The sequence below is a fragment of the Pongo pygmaeus genome, chromosome 18 (assembly GCF_028885625.2).
Source record: "Pongo pygmaeus isolate AG05252 chromosome 18, NHGRI_mPonPyg2-v2.0_pri, whole genome shotgun sequence".
NCBI lineage: Eukaryota > Metazoa > Chordata > Mammalia > Primates > Hominidae > Pongo > Pongo pygmaeus.
This window is the reverse complement of record NC_072391.2, coordinates 20,928,991-20,942,989: the sequence shown is the minus strand read 5'-3', so window position 1 is coordinate 20,942,989 and position 13,999 is coordinate 20,928,991. Positions and strand designations below refer to the sequence as shown.

Below are 13,999 nucleotides of genomic sequence, written 5' to 3'. Positions count from 1 at the left end.
AGCGATTCTCCTGCCTCAGCCTCCCGAGTAGCTGGGACTACAGGTGCATGCCACCACACCTGGCCAATTTTTTGTGTTTTTAGTAGAGACAGGATTTCACCATGTTAGCCAGGGTGGTCTCGATTTCCTGACCTCGTGATCTGCCCACCTCGGCCTCCCAAAGTGCTGGGATTACAGGCGTGAGCCACCGTGCCTGGAAAGTTTTATGTAAGCAGGGGAGTGATCTGTTTTATCATTTAGAAGGATACACACCTCTTCTTCTTTTTTTAGAGACAGGGTCTAGTTCTGTTACCCAGGCTGGAGCCCAGCGGCACAATCATAGCTTACTGTAACCTCAAACTCCTGGGAGCAAGTGATCCTCCCGCCTCAGCATCCCAAAGTGCTGGATTACAGGCATGAGTCACCAAGCCTGGTCACACTTCTCATTCTTTAAACCAAACCTCATTTGTCACCTCCCCCATCCCCCGCCCCACCCCACGGACTGTCCTATAATGCCCATACAACAGGTCACTGTTTAGAAAGTGCTACAAAGTTACAAACACAGTCCCTTCTGAGCCTCCCACCAATGTTGGTGGGTACAAGGTCAAAAAAAAAAAAATCTCATCTATCTAAGGGGCATAGGAGACTTTAGTTAGAGGGCCCAATTATAGTCCTCCTGAAAAGATGCCAAAAGTCCCCTTAAACACTTAGCAAAGATTCAAGAAAGATGAATCTCACATTCTTTGTATGGGAAATGAGGAACTTGACATCTTCAATATAATAGATTCCACTAAAATAAGATGACGATCAATAGGAACCAACTAAAAAAATACTTGACTAGCTGTTATTGAAAGGCTGAAATTCAGCTGACATAAGCAGTATCAATATTAAGCTAGAAAATAATTCGCATTGAATCCACTCCAACTTTTGTTTTCTGATTTGGGTCTCTTCTAAATTTTTTTTTTCTTCTGGACATTGGGAACAATCCAATTTGAAGGCCTCAATGCCCAAATCTACACTCATGTTTTATTCTATATCCTTGGTTTCTTTTTTTTTTTTTTTTTTTTTTTGAGACAGTCTTGCTCTGTCGCCCAGGCTGGAGTGCAGTGGCGCAATCTTGGCTCACTGCAACCTCCACCTCCCAGGTTCAAGCTATTCTCTGCCTCAGCCTCCCGAGTAGCTGGGATTACAAGCACCCACCACCACACCTGGCTAATTTTTGTATTTTTAGTAGAGATGGGGTTTCACCATCTTGGCCAGGCTGGTCTTCAACTCCTGACCTCGTGATCCACCCGCCTCAGCCTCCCAAAGTGCTGGTATTACAGGCGTGAGCCACCATGCCCAGCCCTACATCCTTGGTTTCAGTAAATCTCTATTCTAAAATTGAAAAAGAGAAAACATTGCAGATAAAACTTTACAGCAGGGTCTTGTGTTTTGTTCAGGACAAGATTCGTAAGTTCCAAATGCTACAAGGAACCCTGCCTGAGTGCTGGCAAGTTTCTTATTCTGACTGGGCAGCGGTTGTACATATTTCTGTAGAAATTCATGGAGCTGTATACTTTACTGTAAGTCTACCCAACACAAAAGATTATAATACTTGGCTGGCTACCATTTATTGTGACTGTCTAGCCACAATGCCAGGCACTGTGCTGGACACATCACACGATTCTCAGCTAATCCCCGCCCCATTCTACTCCCATTTTACTGCTGAAGGATATGAGGCTCAGAGAAGGCAAGCCACTTACCAAAGGTCCCACAGCAATAAACAGACAAGGCAGAATTCGGTTTCAAGTTGGTCTAACTGTATGTGAAGGCTGAAATGTCTGGGAGGCAGGCACCTCATACCAGAATGTTAGGCGTGGAGGGGGTGCTCGCAATCCTTTCATTTAACAGATGAGGCTATTGAAAGATTGTCTCGGTCAACAGCTGGAAGACAAACCCACCACGGTGCAGACTGCAATTCTAGTGTCCTTTTGGCCCGGCTGGCTTCCACTGGATTGGATGAGGACGCGTTTGTGGAGGGAGCAGGAATAAGGAAGATCTCCTTCCCACCTGCTGTTCCCCGGAGCCGGGAGCACCCGGCGCCGGGGGTGGGAGGGAAGAGCGGCCAGGCCCAGCCTCCAGCACCCGGCTCCCTCCGTGCGCCCTCGGACCCCAGGCGCACCGTCCCCGCGCGCGCTCCCTGCCGCCCTACCTGGATGGACCGCCGGCTGCCGGCTGGGCCTGCCAGGCGGGAGCGCAGTGGCGCTGGACTCGCTCATGGCTGCGCCCCGCGCTCCTCAGAGGCTGCCGAGGACCCTCTCCAGCCGCCGCTGCCGCCGCCGCCGCCTCCCCGGCCTTCCCTCGCGGAGCCGGGATTCCAGGTTCCGGCGCTGACCTCACAGAGGCTGGAGTGGGGCGCCCCCTCGAGGAGCCGAGCATCAGGGACCGGAGAGGTGCGCAGAGCCCGGGAGATCCGGCAAGGCTCCATCCAGCGGCGGCGACAAGCAGCGACCTCCCTGATGTCTCACTGAGCTTAAAAAATAACAATAGAATGGGCGCACTGGGAGCCTAGTCCCCACCAGGACCCGGTACACCCATGTAACTAACATGCACATGGACCCCCTGCATCTAAAATCAAACCTGATCTAATAAAGAAATAAATAACAAAAATAACTGGTTGGGCGTTGTGGCTCACGTCTGTAATCCTCGCATTTTGGGAGTCCGAGGCTGGAGGACCGCATGAACTCACAAGTTTGAGACTAACCTGGCCAACACAGTGAGACCCCTATCTTTAAAATTAAAAAATAAAAAGTCCACACACAAAAAACCCCAAGACTCCAAATCAGTGCATCTAGTAAGTTACCATTTGGGAACAAAAAGGAAACCAAAAAATATATTTGTACATGCTTGTAAATGCCTAAGCTATCTCCCTAGAGGGTGCAAAAAACTGGCTACCTGTGGTAGCCCTGGGTGGGGAGCTAGAGGGCTGAGTGAAGAGAAAACCACGTGCAGTGTTTGTCTTTTACGTTTTGCACTATATCCTCGTTTCATCTCTACCTTTGTTCGTGTGCAGGTTAAAACATAAAATTGCCAGGCGCAGTGGCTCACGCCTGTAATCTCACCACTTTGAGAGGCCGAGGCGGGAGGATCACCTGAGGTCAGGAGTTCGAGACTAGCCTGACCAACACGGTGAAACCCTGTCTCTACTAAAAATACAAAATTAGCCTGCCATGGTGGTGCATGCCTATAGTCCCAGCTACCAGGGAGGCTGAGGCAGGAGAATCGCTGGAAACCAGGAGGCAGAGGTTGCAGTGAGCTGAGATCACGCCACTGCACTCCAGCCTGGGTGACAGAGGGAGACTCCATCTCAGAAAAAAAAAAAGAAAGAAAGAAAGAAAAAGAAAAGTAATTGCTAAATATAAATAAATGGGGAAAATGGAGAGAAATCTGTGCAGATTTTGAAATCATTTACGTAGATACTTCAAGGATGGAGAGCTTAGCTCCCTACTCCTTAAGTGTGAGTTGCCCATAGTGACATCTTTCCAAAAGAGTGCAGTATGGAAGTGGTAGTGGAAGAGGGTGGGGGTAGGCTTTATATTAGATAATACCTGACAAACACTGTCTCAGACAGATGATCAAAGTTAACATCAGCCGGGCTCGGTGGCTCACACCTGTAATCCCAGCACTTTGGGAGGCAGAGGCAGGTGGATCACTTGAGGTCAGGAGTTCGAGATCAGCCTGGCCAACATGGCGAAACCCCATCTCTACCAAAAATACAAAAAAATTAGCTGGGCATGGTGGCGGGCGCCTGTAATCCCAGCTACTAGGGAGGCTGAGGCAGGAGAATCTCTTGAACCCAGGAGGCGGAGGTTGCAATGAGTCAAGATTGCACTACTGCACTCCAACCTGGGCAACAGAGTAAGACTCCATCTCCAAAAAAAAAAATAAGTAAATAAGTTAACATCAACATTAAGCCATGAGGATAGTGTGCACCCTTCCTATGATGTGATGAGAAGGGCACTTTACCCCTGTGGTTATAAGAAAAATATCAGACAAATTCAACTGAGGGGCATTCTACAGAATACATGATTAGTATTCCTCAAAACGGTCAAGGTCATTTAAAAAAAAAAAAAAAAAAAAGGAGGCTGGAGACTGGGTGTGGTGACTCATGCCTGTAATCCAAGCACTTTGGGAGGCCAAGGCGGGTGGATCGCAAGGTCAGGAGTTCCAGACCAGCCTGGCCAAGATGGTGAAACCCTGTCTCCACTAAAAAAATACAAAAAATTAGCTGTGTGTACTGCTCAAGGAAATAAAAGAGGATACAAACAAATGGAAGAACATTCCGTGCTCATGGGTAGGAAGAATCAATATCGTGAAAATGGCCATCCTTCCCAAGGTAATTTACAGATTCAATGCCATCCCCATCAAGCTACCAATGACTTTCTTCACAGAATTGGAAAAAACTACTTTAAAGTTCATATGGAACCAAAAAAGAGCCTGCATCACCAAGTCAATCCTAAGCCAAAAGAACAAAGCTGGAGGCATCACACTACCTGACTTCAAACTATACTACAAGTCTACAGCAACCAAAACAGCATGGTACTGGTACCAAAACAGAGATATAGATCAATGGAACAGAACAGAGCCATCAGAAATAATGCCAAATATCTACAACTATCTGATCTTTGACAAACCTGACAAAAACAAGAAATGGGGAAAGGTTTCCCTATTTAATAAATGGTGCTGGGAAAACTGGCTAGCTGTATGTAGAAAGCTGAAACTGGATCCCTTCCTTACACCTTATACAAAAATCAATTCAAGATGGATTAAAGACTTAAATGTTAGACCTAAAACCATAAAAACCCTAGAAGAAAACCTAGGCATTACCATTCAGGACATAGGCATGGGCAAGGACTTCATGTCTAAAACACCAAAAGCAATGGCAACAAAAGCCAAAATTGACAAATGGGATCTCATTAAACTAAAGAGCTTCTGCACAGCAAAGGAAACTACCATCAGAGTGAACAGGCAACCTACAAAATGGGAGAAAATTTTCGCAATCTACTCATCTGACAAAGGGCTAATATCCAGAATCTACAATGAACTCAAACAAATTTACAAGAAAAAAACAAACAACCCCATCAAAAAGTGGGTGAAGGACATGAACAGACACTTCTCAAAAGAAGACATTTATGCAGCCAAAAAACACATGAAAAAATGCTCACCATCACTGGCCATCAGAGAAATGCAAATCAAAACCACAATGAGATACCATCTCACACCAGTTAGAATGGCAATCATTAAAAAGTCAGGAAACAACAGGTGCTGGAGAGGATGTGGAGAAATAGGACCACTTTTACACTGTTGGTGGGACTGTGAACTAGTTCAACCATTGTGGAAGTCAGTGTGGCGATTCCTCAGGGATCTAGAACTAGAAATTCCATTCGACCCAGCCATCCCATTACTGGGTATATACCCAAAGGACTATAAATCATGCTGCTATAAAGACACATGCACATGTATGTTTATTGCGGCATTATTCACAATAGCAAAGGCTTGGAACCAACCCAAATGTCCAACAATGATAGACTGGATTAAGAGAATGTGGCACATATACACCATGGAATACTATGCAGCCATAAAAAATGATGAGTTCATGTCCTTTGTAGGGACATGGATGAAATTGGAAATCACCATTCTCAGTAAACTATCGCAAGAACAAAAAACCAAACACCGCATATTCTCACTCATAGGTGGGAATTGAACAATGAGAACACATGGACACAGGAAGGGGAACATCACACTTCGGGGACTGTTGTGGGGTGGGGGGAGGGGGAGGAATAGCACTGGGAGATATACCTAATGCTAGATGACGAGTTAGTGGGTGCAGCGCACCAGCATGGCACATGTATACATATGTAACTTACCTGCACATTGCGCACATGTACCATAAAACCTAAAGTATAATAATAATAATAATAATAATAATAATAATAAAAATTAGCTGTGTGTGGTGGCAGGTACCTGTAACCCCAGCTACTCAGGAGGCTGAGGCAGAGAATTGCTTGAACCCAGGAGGCGGAGCTTGCAGTGAGCCGAGATTGTGCCACTGCACTCCAGCCTGAGCGACAGAGTGAGACTCCGTCTCAAAAGAAAAAAAAAAAAAAGGAGAAAAAAGGAGGCTGGATGCAGTGACTCATGCCTACAATCCCAGCACTTTAGAAGGCTGAGGTAGGAGGATGGCTTGAGCCCAGGAGTTGGAGACTAGCCTGAGCAACATACTGAGACCCCATCTCTCCAAAAATTTTTAAAAATTATCTGAATGTGGTAGTGCATGCCTATAATCTGAGCTACTCAGTTCCTGGAACACAAGTTAAAACGCATTAAAAACTATGGAAATCTTAATAAAGTAGGGACTTCAGTTAATAGTCATGTATCAATCTTGGTTCATTAATTGTGAGAAATGTACCATATTGATGTAAGATGTTAATAGTAGGGGAAACTGGGCGTGGGCCATGTGAAAACTCACTATCTTATCCTCAAAGGTTTTCTGTAGATCTAAAACTATTCCAAAACAGAAAATTATGTGTGTGGGTAAGTAATTTCCTGGCTCAAAATAAAAGCTATTTTTAATTTATTTATTTATTTTGAGACAGAGTCTCACTCTGTTGCCCAGGCTGGCGGCAGTGGCACAATCTTGGCTCACTGCAACCTCTGCCTCCCAGGTTCAAGCAATTCTCCTGCCTCAGCCTCCCGAGTAGCTGGGATTACAGGCACCTGCCACCACGCCAGCTAATTTTTGTATTTTTAGTAGAGATGGGGTTTCGCCATGTTGGCCAGGCTGGTTTCAAACCACCGACCTCAAGTGATTCGCCCGTCTTGGCCTCCCAAAGTGCTGGGATGACAGGCATGAGCCACCGTGCCCAGCTGATAAAAGCTGTTTTTATTGTGGTTAAGGGTAAGGTCACTGGATGGGAACCTGGTTTCTGATTATTTCCTATGTGAGCTGGACCATGTGCCACAAACTTTCTGAGCCTGTTTTCTCATCTGTAAAATGAGGATATAAGACTAGAGCTTAGGTCCCAGGGCTGTGGCAACAACAACTGCCTAGGGGCAGTCTAAATTTCTGTTGATAGGAGAGGGGTTAAATAAATTTTGACACATCTGTCCAGCAATTACATACTACACGGAGATGTATCGAAAATTATATTTATAGAAGGTATATTATTAAGTGAAAAAGCAAGGTGGAGGCTGGGCGTGGTAGCTCATGCCTATAACCCCAGCATTTTGGGAGGCTGAGGCAGGAGGGTCACTTGAGTCTAGGAGTTTAAGACCAGCCTGGGCAACATAGTGAGATCCCTATCTCTACAAAAATAAAAATTATCCAGGTGTGGTGGCACACATCTGTAGTCCTGGCTACTTAGGAGGCTAAGGCAGGAGGATTGCTTGAGCCCAGGAGTTCAAGGTTCAGTGAGCTATGCTCATGACACTGCCCTCCAGCAACAGTGAGACACCATCTCAAAAACAAAACAAACAAACAAACAAAAAAAAAACCATGATGAACAAGTGTATCAGGTAAGCCACGATTTGGGTTAAAAAAAGCAAGAATATATATGTATCTGTTTGTAAATGCAGCTTACATCTCAGGATAAGGGCAGGGGAATTTTTACTAATTACCCCTTTTTTTACTCCATAGACATATTACTGATACATACTCAAATGTTAAAAAATGATCTTTAAACCTGTGGCACAGAGGGAGTGTCAGGAAATGATGACTATTTCTACTGAGAGACAATTCCTTCCTCTTCCCTTCCTTACTGGAGGCCACCTCCCAGCCCACAGTCCCAGCCTGCAGATCTGGAAAGGGATGGATGGAACCCAGTTTTTCTGCATATGGAAGATGGAATGGGATGGAGGCGAGTGGTGACTGTGCAGTGACCCTAGAGAGAAGACCCAGCACTTCTTGCTGGCTGCACCTGGCACCTGGCCCTGGCTTGGCTCTGCATCCTGAGCCAGAGAGAACTCAGTTATTTTTCCAGGAGCAGAAGAATGAGGCAGGCTCCCGAAGGAGACTCCCTGCTCCCAGGAGACAATTTTACAGGAATCAAAATAGGATAGTTCTTAAGGAAGCAAGAGTCACTAAAATCTCCTGTTAGAAGGAATAGAAGAGGAAGAAGGCAGACAGATGGATACAAAGAAATTCAGACAGAAGGATGGTGAGTAGGACAGAACGACGGGCAGAATTATCAATTCATGTTTGCTTTCTTTTTTTTTTTTTTTTATTTTTTTTTATTTTTTGAGACGGAGTCTCGCTCTGTCGCCCAGGCTGAAGTGCAGTGGTATGATCTCAGCTCACTGCAACCTCTGTCTCCCTGGTTCAAGCAATTCTCCTGCATCAGCCTCCCAAGTAGCTGGGACTACAGGCGTGTGCCACCTCGCCCGGCTAATTTTTTGTATTTTTAGTAGAGACCGGGTTTCACCGTGTTAGCCAGGATGGTCTCCACCTCCTGACCTGGTGATCCGCCTGCCTTGGCCTCCCAAAGTGCTGGGATTACAGTTGTGAGCCACCGCGCCCGGCCAATTGTTCTATCTGTTTCTCACACTAGACTATAAGCTTGGTGAGGGCTCCCTTTTACTATTAGGGGGAAAAACAACAACTGTCACTTACTGAGAACTTACTCTGAGCCAAACGCTTACCACATGCCCCTTCATTTACCTTCATCCTCTCTAAGACATCAGTAGGAAGCTTCAACTCCATGTTATAGAGAAAAGAACCATGGCTCGGAGGGAAAGTGGAATCTCTCCTCTTTGCTCCTTCCCTCCAGCGGCTCACCTCACCCAGCACCACCACCCCTGCCAAGGCAAGGTCGGCCTCCTGACCATCTCCCTGCCTCGCCCAAGTCTTGTGCATCAGCACTCGGAGCAAACCTCTCAGAAAAGGAGGTCTAGGCACATGTTCTCAAGACCTCCTGAGGGCTTTGTCATGGGCCATTGTCACTCATATTTTTTTAAGAAATTATATTAATGGGCCTGGCGCAGTGGCTCATGCCTGTAATCCCAGCACTTTGGGAGGCCCAGGTGGGTGGATCACTTGAGGTCAGGAGTTTGAGACCAGCCTGGCCAACATGGCGAAACTCTGTCTCTACTAAAAATACAAAAATTAGCCTGGCATGGTGGTTCATGCCTGTAATCCCAGCTACCAGGGAGGCTAAGGCAGGAGAATCACTGGAACCCAGGGGGCAGAGGTTGCGATGAGCCGAGATCGTGCTACTGCACTCCAGCCTGGGTGACAGAGCAAGACTCTGTCTCAAAAAAAAAGAGTAAATTCCTGGCCCCATCATCTTTGGCCTTAATGCAGGTTGTCCTGATACAAACTGGGACCCCGGACACCCTGCATCTTTTTCCCTTCCTCCCACCCCCACCTACTGTCATTCCACACATTGTCTACAACAGAAATGCTTTGCAAAATGTAAACTTCTAAATAAATGTTAATGCCATAGCCGTGGCTATGTAAGACTTAGAATTGTGGGATTGTTGCCAGGCTCGGTGGCTCACACCTGTAATCCCAGCACTTTGGGGGGCCAAGGTGGGCAGATGATGAGGTCAGGAGATGCAGACCATCCCGGCTAACACGGTGAAACCCTATCTCTACGAAAAATACAAAAAATTAGCCAGGCGTGATGGCACATGCCTATAGTCCCAGCTACTCAAGAGGCTGAAGCAGGAGAATCACGAACCCAGGAGGCAGAGGTTGCAGTGAGCCGAGATCACGCCATTGCACTCCAGCCTGGGTGACAAAAGCAAAAACTCTGTTCCCAAAAAAAAAAAGAAAAGAAAAAAAAGAAAGAAAAGAAATTGTGGGATTGCAAAATAGACCAAAGGAGAGGGCACTAGACACACCAAAGGAAACGATCAGTTCCTCTCACAACACTTCTGACACCAAATGTGTGTGTGGGTTTTTTCCTCACACCAAATGTATTAGTCCATTCTTACCTTGCTTTAAAGAAATACCTGAGACTGGGTAATTTATAAAGAAAAGAGGTTTCATTGACTCACGATTCTGCACATTGTATAGGAAGCATGGCTGGGGAGGCCTCAGGAAACTTACAATCAAGGCAGAAGGCAAGAGGGGAATGAGATGTCTCACATGGCAGGAGCAGGAGGAAGAGACAGAGAATGAGAAGGTGCCACACACTTTTAAACAACCAGATCTCAGGCCGGGCACAGTGGCTCATGCCTGTAATCCCAGCACTTTGGGAGGCCAAGGTGGGCAGACCGCTTGAGGTCAGGAGTTCAAGACCTGCCTGGTCAACATGGTGAAATCCCATCTCTACTAAAAATACAAAAATTAGCACGTCTGTCATCCCAGCTACTCAGGAGGCTGAGGCATGAGACTCACTTGAACCTGGGAGGCAGAGGTTGCAGTGAGCCTAGATCGCGCCACTACACTCCAGCCTGGGCAACAGAGTGAGACTCCATCTAAAATAATAATAATAAGAGAGAGAAAGAGAGAGAGAGCAAGCTCCTGAGAACTCTCTCATGAGAACAGCACCAAAGGGAGAAATCTGCCTCCGCCTCCATGAACCAGTCACTTCCCACCAGGCCCCACCTCCAACACTGGGAGTTGCAATTTGACATGAGATTTGGGTGGGGACATAGATCCAAACCATATCACCAACCACTCTTTCAACTCTCCTGACACCAGCTGGGCGACCTACGATTCAATTCAATTCTGACACTACCTACCTTGAGTAGAGTCAAACTTCACAGATAAAGGGCTCAGTCCCACAAGACTGCCCTCATTTCAGACGCCAGTTGCAAAGCCTACGCCTCCAGTGCTTCTGACTGACACGGCTACAAATTGGGGGTTCCCATGACCCTCTCTTCAGGTTTGATAATTTCCTAAAACAGCTCACAGAACTCAGGGAAGCACTTGAATTACATTTACTGGTTTGTTATGAAAGGTACAAATGAACAGCGGGAGGAAGAGAGGCATAAGCCAAGGTATGGGGAAGGGGCGTGGACCTTCCACGCCCTCTCTAGGCATCCCCGCAGCACCTCCGCGTGCTCACTAATCCAGGAGCTCTTCAAATTGTTTAGGGTTTTTAATGGAGTTTCCATTATGCAGGCACGATTGGTTAAATTCACTGGCCATTGGTAATTTAACTCAACTTCCAGCCTGTCTCCCCTCTCCAGGGATCGGGGTGGGGCTAAAAATTCCAACCCTCTAATCATGTTGTGGGTTTCTCTGACAACCAGCCACCATCCTGAAACTGTCTAGGACCACAGCCACCAGTCAGCTCATAAACTTACGAAAAGAGACTTATCAGTCTGGAAATTCCAAGGGTCTTAAAAGTTCTTGCATCAGGAACCAGGGATTAAGACTAAACATGGCTGGGCATGGTGGCTCATGCCTGTAATCCCAGCACTTTGGGAGGCCGAGGCAGGTGGATCACCTGACATCAGGAGTTCAAGATCAGCCTGGCCAACATGGTGAAACCCTGTCTCTACTAATTCCAAAATTAGCCAAGCATGGCAGTGGGTGCCTGTGATCCCAGCTACTCGGGAGGCTAAGGCAGGAGAATCTCTTGAACCTGGGAAGCGGAGGTTGCAGTAAGCCGAGATTGTGCCACTGCACTCCAGCCTGGGCGACAGAGTGAGACTCCATCACAAAGAAACAAACAAACAAAAAAGACTAAACATAGCAAAAGATGCTCTTATCACCCCATCACTCAGGAAATTACAAGGGTTTTAGGAGCTGTGTACCAGGAACCAAGGACAGAGACCAAATATATATTTTTTAAATTATGTCACATGCACCAACAGATGTATACACATCATTTTAGTTCATTTATAGTAAAAGAATTAGCCGATGTTTTTGCTTCTCTGAATTTTCACAGATCATTGAAGTTTGCTATTAATTTGTTTGCTTTTCTTTTTTTTTAAACCCATTTGGCTGGTTTGCCTAAACAAAACCTTTGGCAAAATGTTTTCTTCCTCTTCCAACACATTCCCTTACTTATCTTAAAGTCCTGGTACCTGCTGATTGATAAAACGTTGCTGTAAAGACCACACCAACACATTCCCTTACTTACCTTAAAGTCCTGGTACCTGCTGATAAAATGTTGCTGTAAAGACCACAGTTCTTTTATTTGCCAGTAATGATAACCCAGTCTGATTTGCTTAAGAGATAGTGGGAATTCACTGGAAAGACACTGGGTGAGATGCAGCTGAGTTTAGAAGGAGATGGGAGCTGAGGACCAGAGGGAACCGAGGACGGTGGCTCTCTCCTTTTATCTCTTTTCGGCCTCTCTCTGAGGCTTCTTATTCCTTCTCTGTGTCCTGGCTTTCTACTTTCCAGTACAGGCAGCAGAAAATGGCTGGCAACAGCACTAGGCGACAAAGCTAACAGATTTCATTGTTGTTCAGTCTCTTTCTCTCTCTTCCTGTGCTTTTTGGAGCAATTCCTAAATTGGTTATGAACTGTAGCACCATCCACATTTTTGCAAAATTTTTTTTTCAGACAAGGTCTCACTCTGTCACCCAGGCTGGAGTACAGTGGTGATCATAGCTCACTGCAACCTCAACCTTCCGGACTCCAGTGATCCTCCCACCTCAGCCTCTTGAGTAGCTGGGACTACAGGTACATACCACAACACCTGGCTAATAAAAAATAAAAAATTCTGTACACACAGGGTCTTAATTTGTTGCCCAGGCTGGTCTCAAGCTTCTGGGTTCAATCAATCCTTCTGCCTCCACCTCCCAAAATGCTGGTATTACAAGCATTAGCCACCACACCCATCCAGTGTTCATATTTTTAATCATGTTTGGGAGACATTTTCATGGAGGATTCTAGAATTTTCCCATATATGTTACCGCATGAGTAGAAGACATCTGTGTGAGTGCTAGTATGTCTGTAACAATAAAGCGGCCGGGCGTGGTGGCTCACGCTTGTAATCCCAGCACTTTGGGAGGCCGAGGAGGGCAGATCACCAAGTCAGGAGATCGAGACCATCCTGGCTAACACAGTGAAACCCCGTCTCTAATAAAAATACAAAAAAATTAGCCGGGCATGATGGTGGGCACCTGTAGTCCCAGCTCACACGGGAGGCTGAGGCAGGAGAATGGTGTGAACCTGGGAGGCAGAGCTTGCAGTAAGCCAAGATCTCACCACTGCACTCCAGCCTGGGCAACAGAGCAAGACTCCATCTCAAGGGAAAAATAAATAAATAAATAAAAGAATAAAATAAAGCATTCGGACCGGGTGCTGTGGCTCACACCTGTAAATTCCAGCACTTTGGGAGGCCAAGGCAGGCAGATCACTTGAGGTCAGGAGTTCCAGACCAGCCTTGCCAACATAGAGAAACCCCGTCTCTACTAAATATACAAAAATTAGCTAGGCATGGTGGTGTGTGCCTATAGTTCCAGCTACTCCAGAAGCTGAGGCAGGAGAATCGCTTGCACCCGGGAGGTGAAGGCTACAGTGAGCTGAGATCATGTCACTGCACTCCAGCCTGGGTGACAGAGTGAGACCCTGTCTCAATAAATAAATAAATAAATAAATAAATAAATAAAGCAGTTGCTGTAGAGTGCTAAGCCTTGCTCCCACCGGGATATCTTCTCCCAAGAGAATCCCTAACAAAGTACTAAGTTCTGTGGCATAGATTCTGAGTAAGGGTTTCTTTCTTCTTCCTAATTAGGAAAAAGTGTTCAGTGATTGCAAAAAAAAAGTAATTATAATAATGTGTATAAATTCTTCTAAGAGGGCTGGGTGTGGTGGCTCACACCTGTAATCCCGGCACTTCGGGAGGCCGAAGCGGGGGATCACAGAGTCAGAAGTTCGAGACTAGCCTGGCCAGTATGGTGAAACCCTGTCTCTACTAAAAATACAAAAATTAGCTGGGTGTGGTGGCGCATGCCTGTAGTCCCAGCTACTTGGGAAGCTGAGGCAGGAGAATTGCTTGAACCTGCAAGGCAGAGGTTGCAGTGAGCTAAGATCGCGCTACTGCACTCCAGCCTAGGCAACAAGAGTAAGACT

At 46.2% G+C, this 13,999-nt stretch overlaps 1 protein-coding gene across 4 annotated transcripts in view; it reads right to left on the bottom strand.

Moving 5' to 3' along the window:
- Positions 1–2,373, bottom strand: part of TMC7 (transmembrane channel like 7) — a 78,732-nt gene extending 76,359 nt beyond the window's left edge. For 2 of the 4 annotated variants that reach the window (XM_054453672.2, XM_054453674.2), the window contains exon 1: positions 2,174–2,373. In XM_054453672.2, the coding sequence (XP_054309647.1) occupies positions 2,174–2,240 (67 nt within the window). In that variant the 5' untranslated portion in view covers positions 2,241–2,373. The remainder of the gene's footprint in view (positions 1–2,173) is intronic. The other 2 variants (XM_054453671.1, XM_054453675.2) reach the window with 2 other exon arrangements.
- Positions 2,374–13,999: the final 11,626 nt, after the last annotated feature.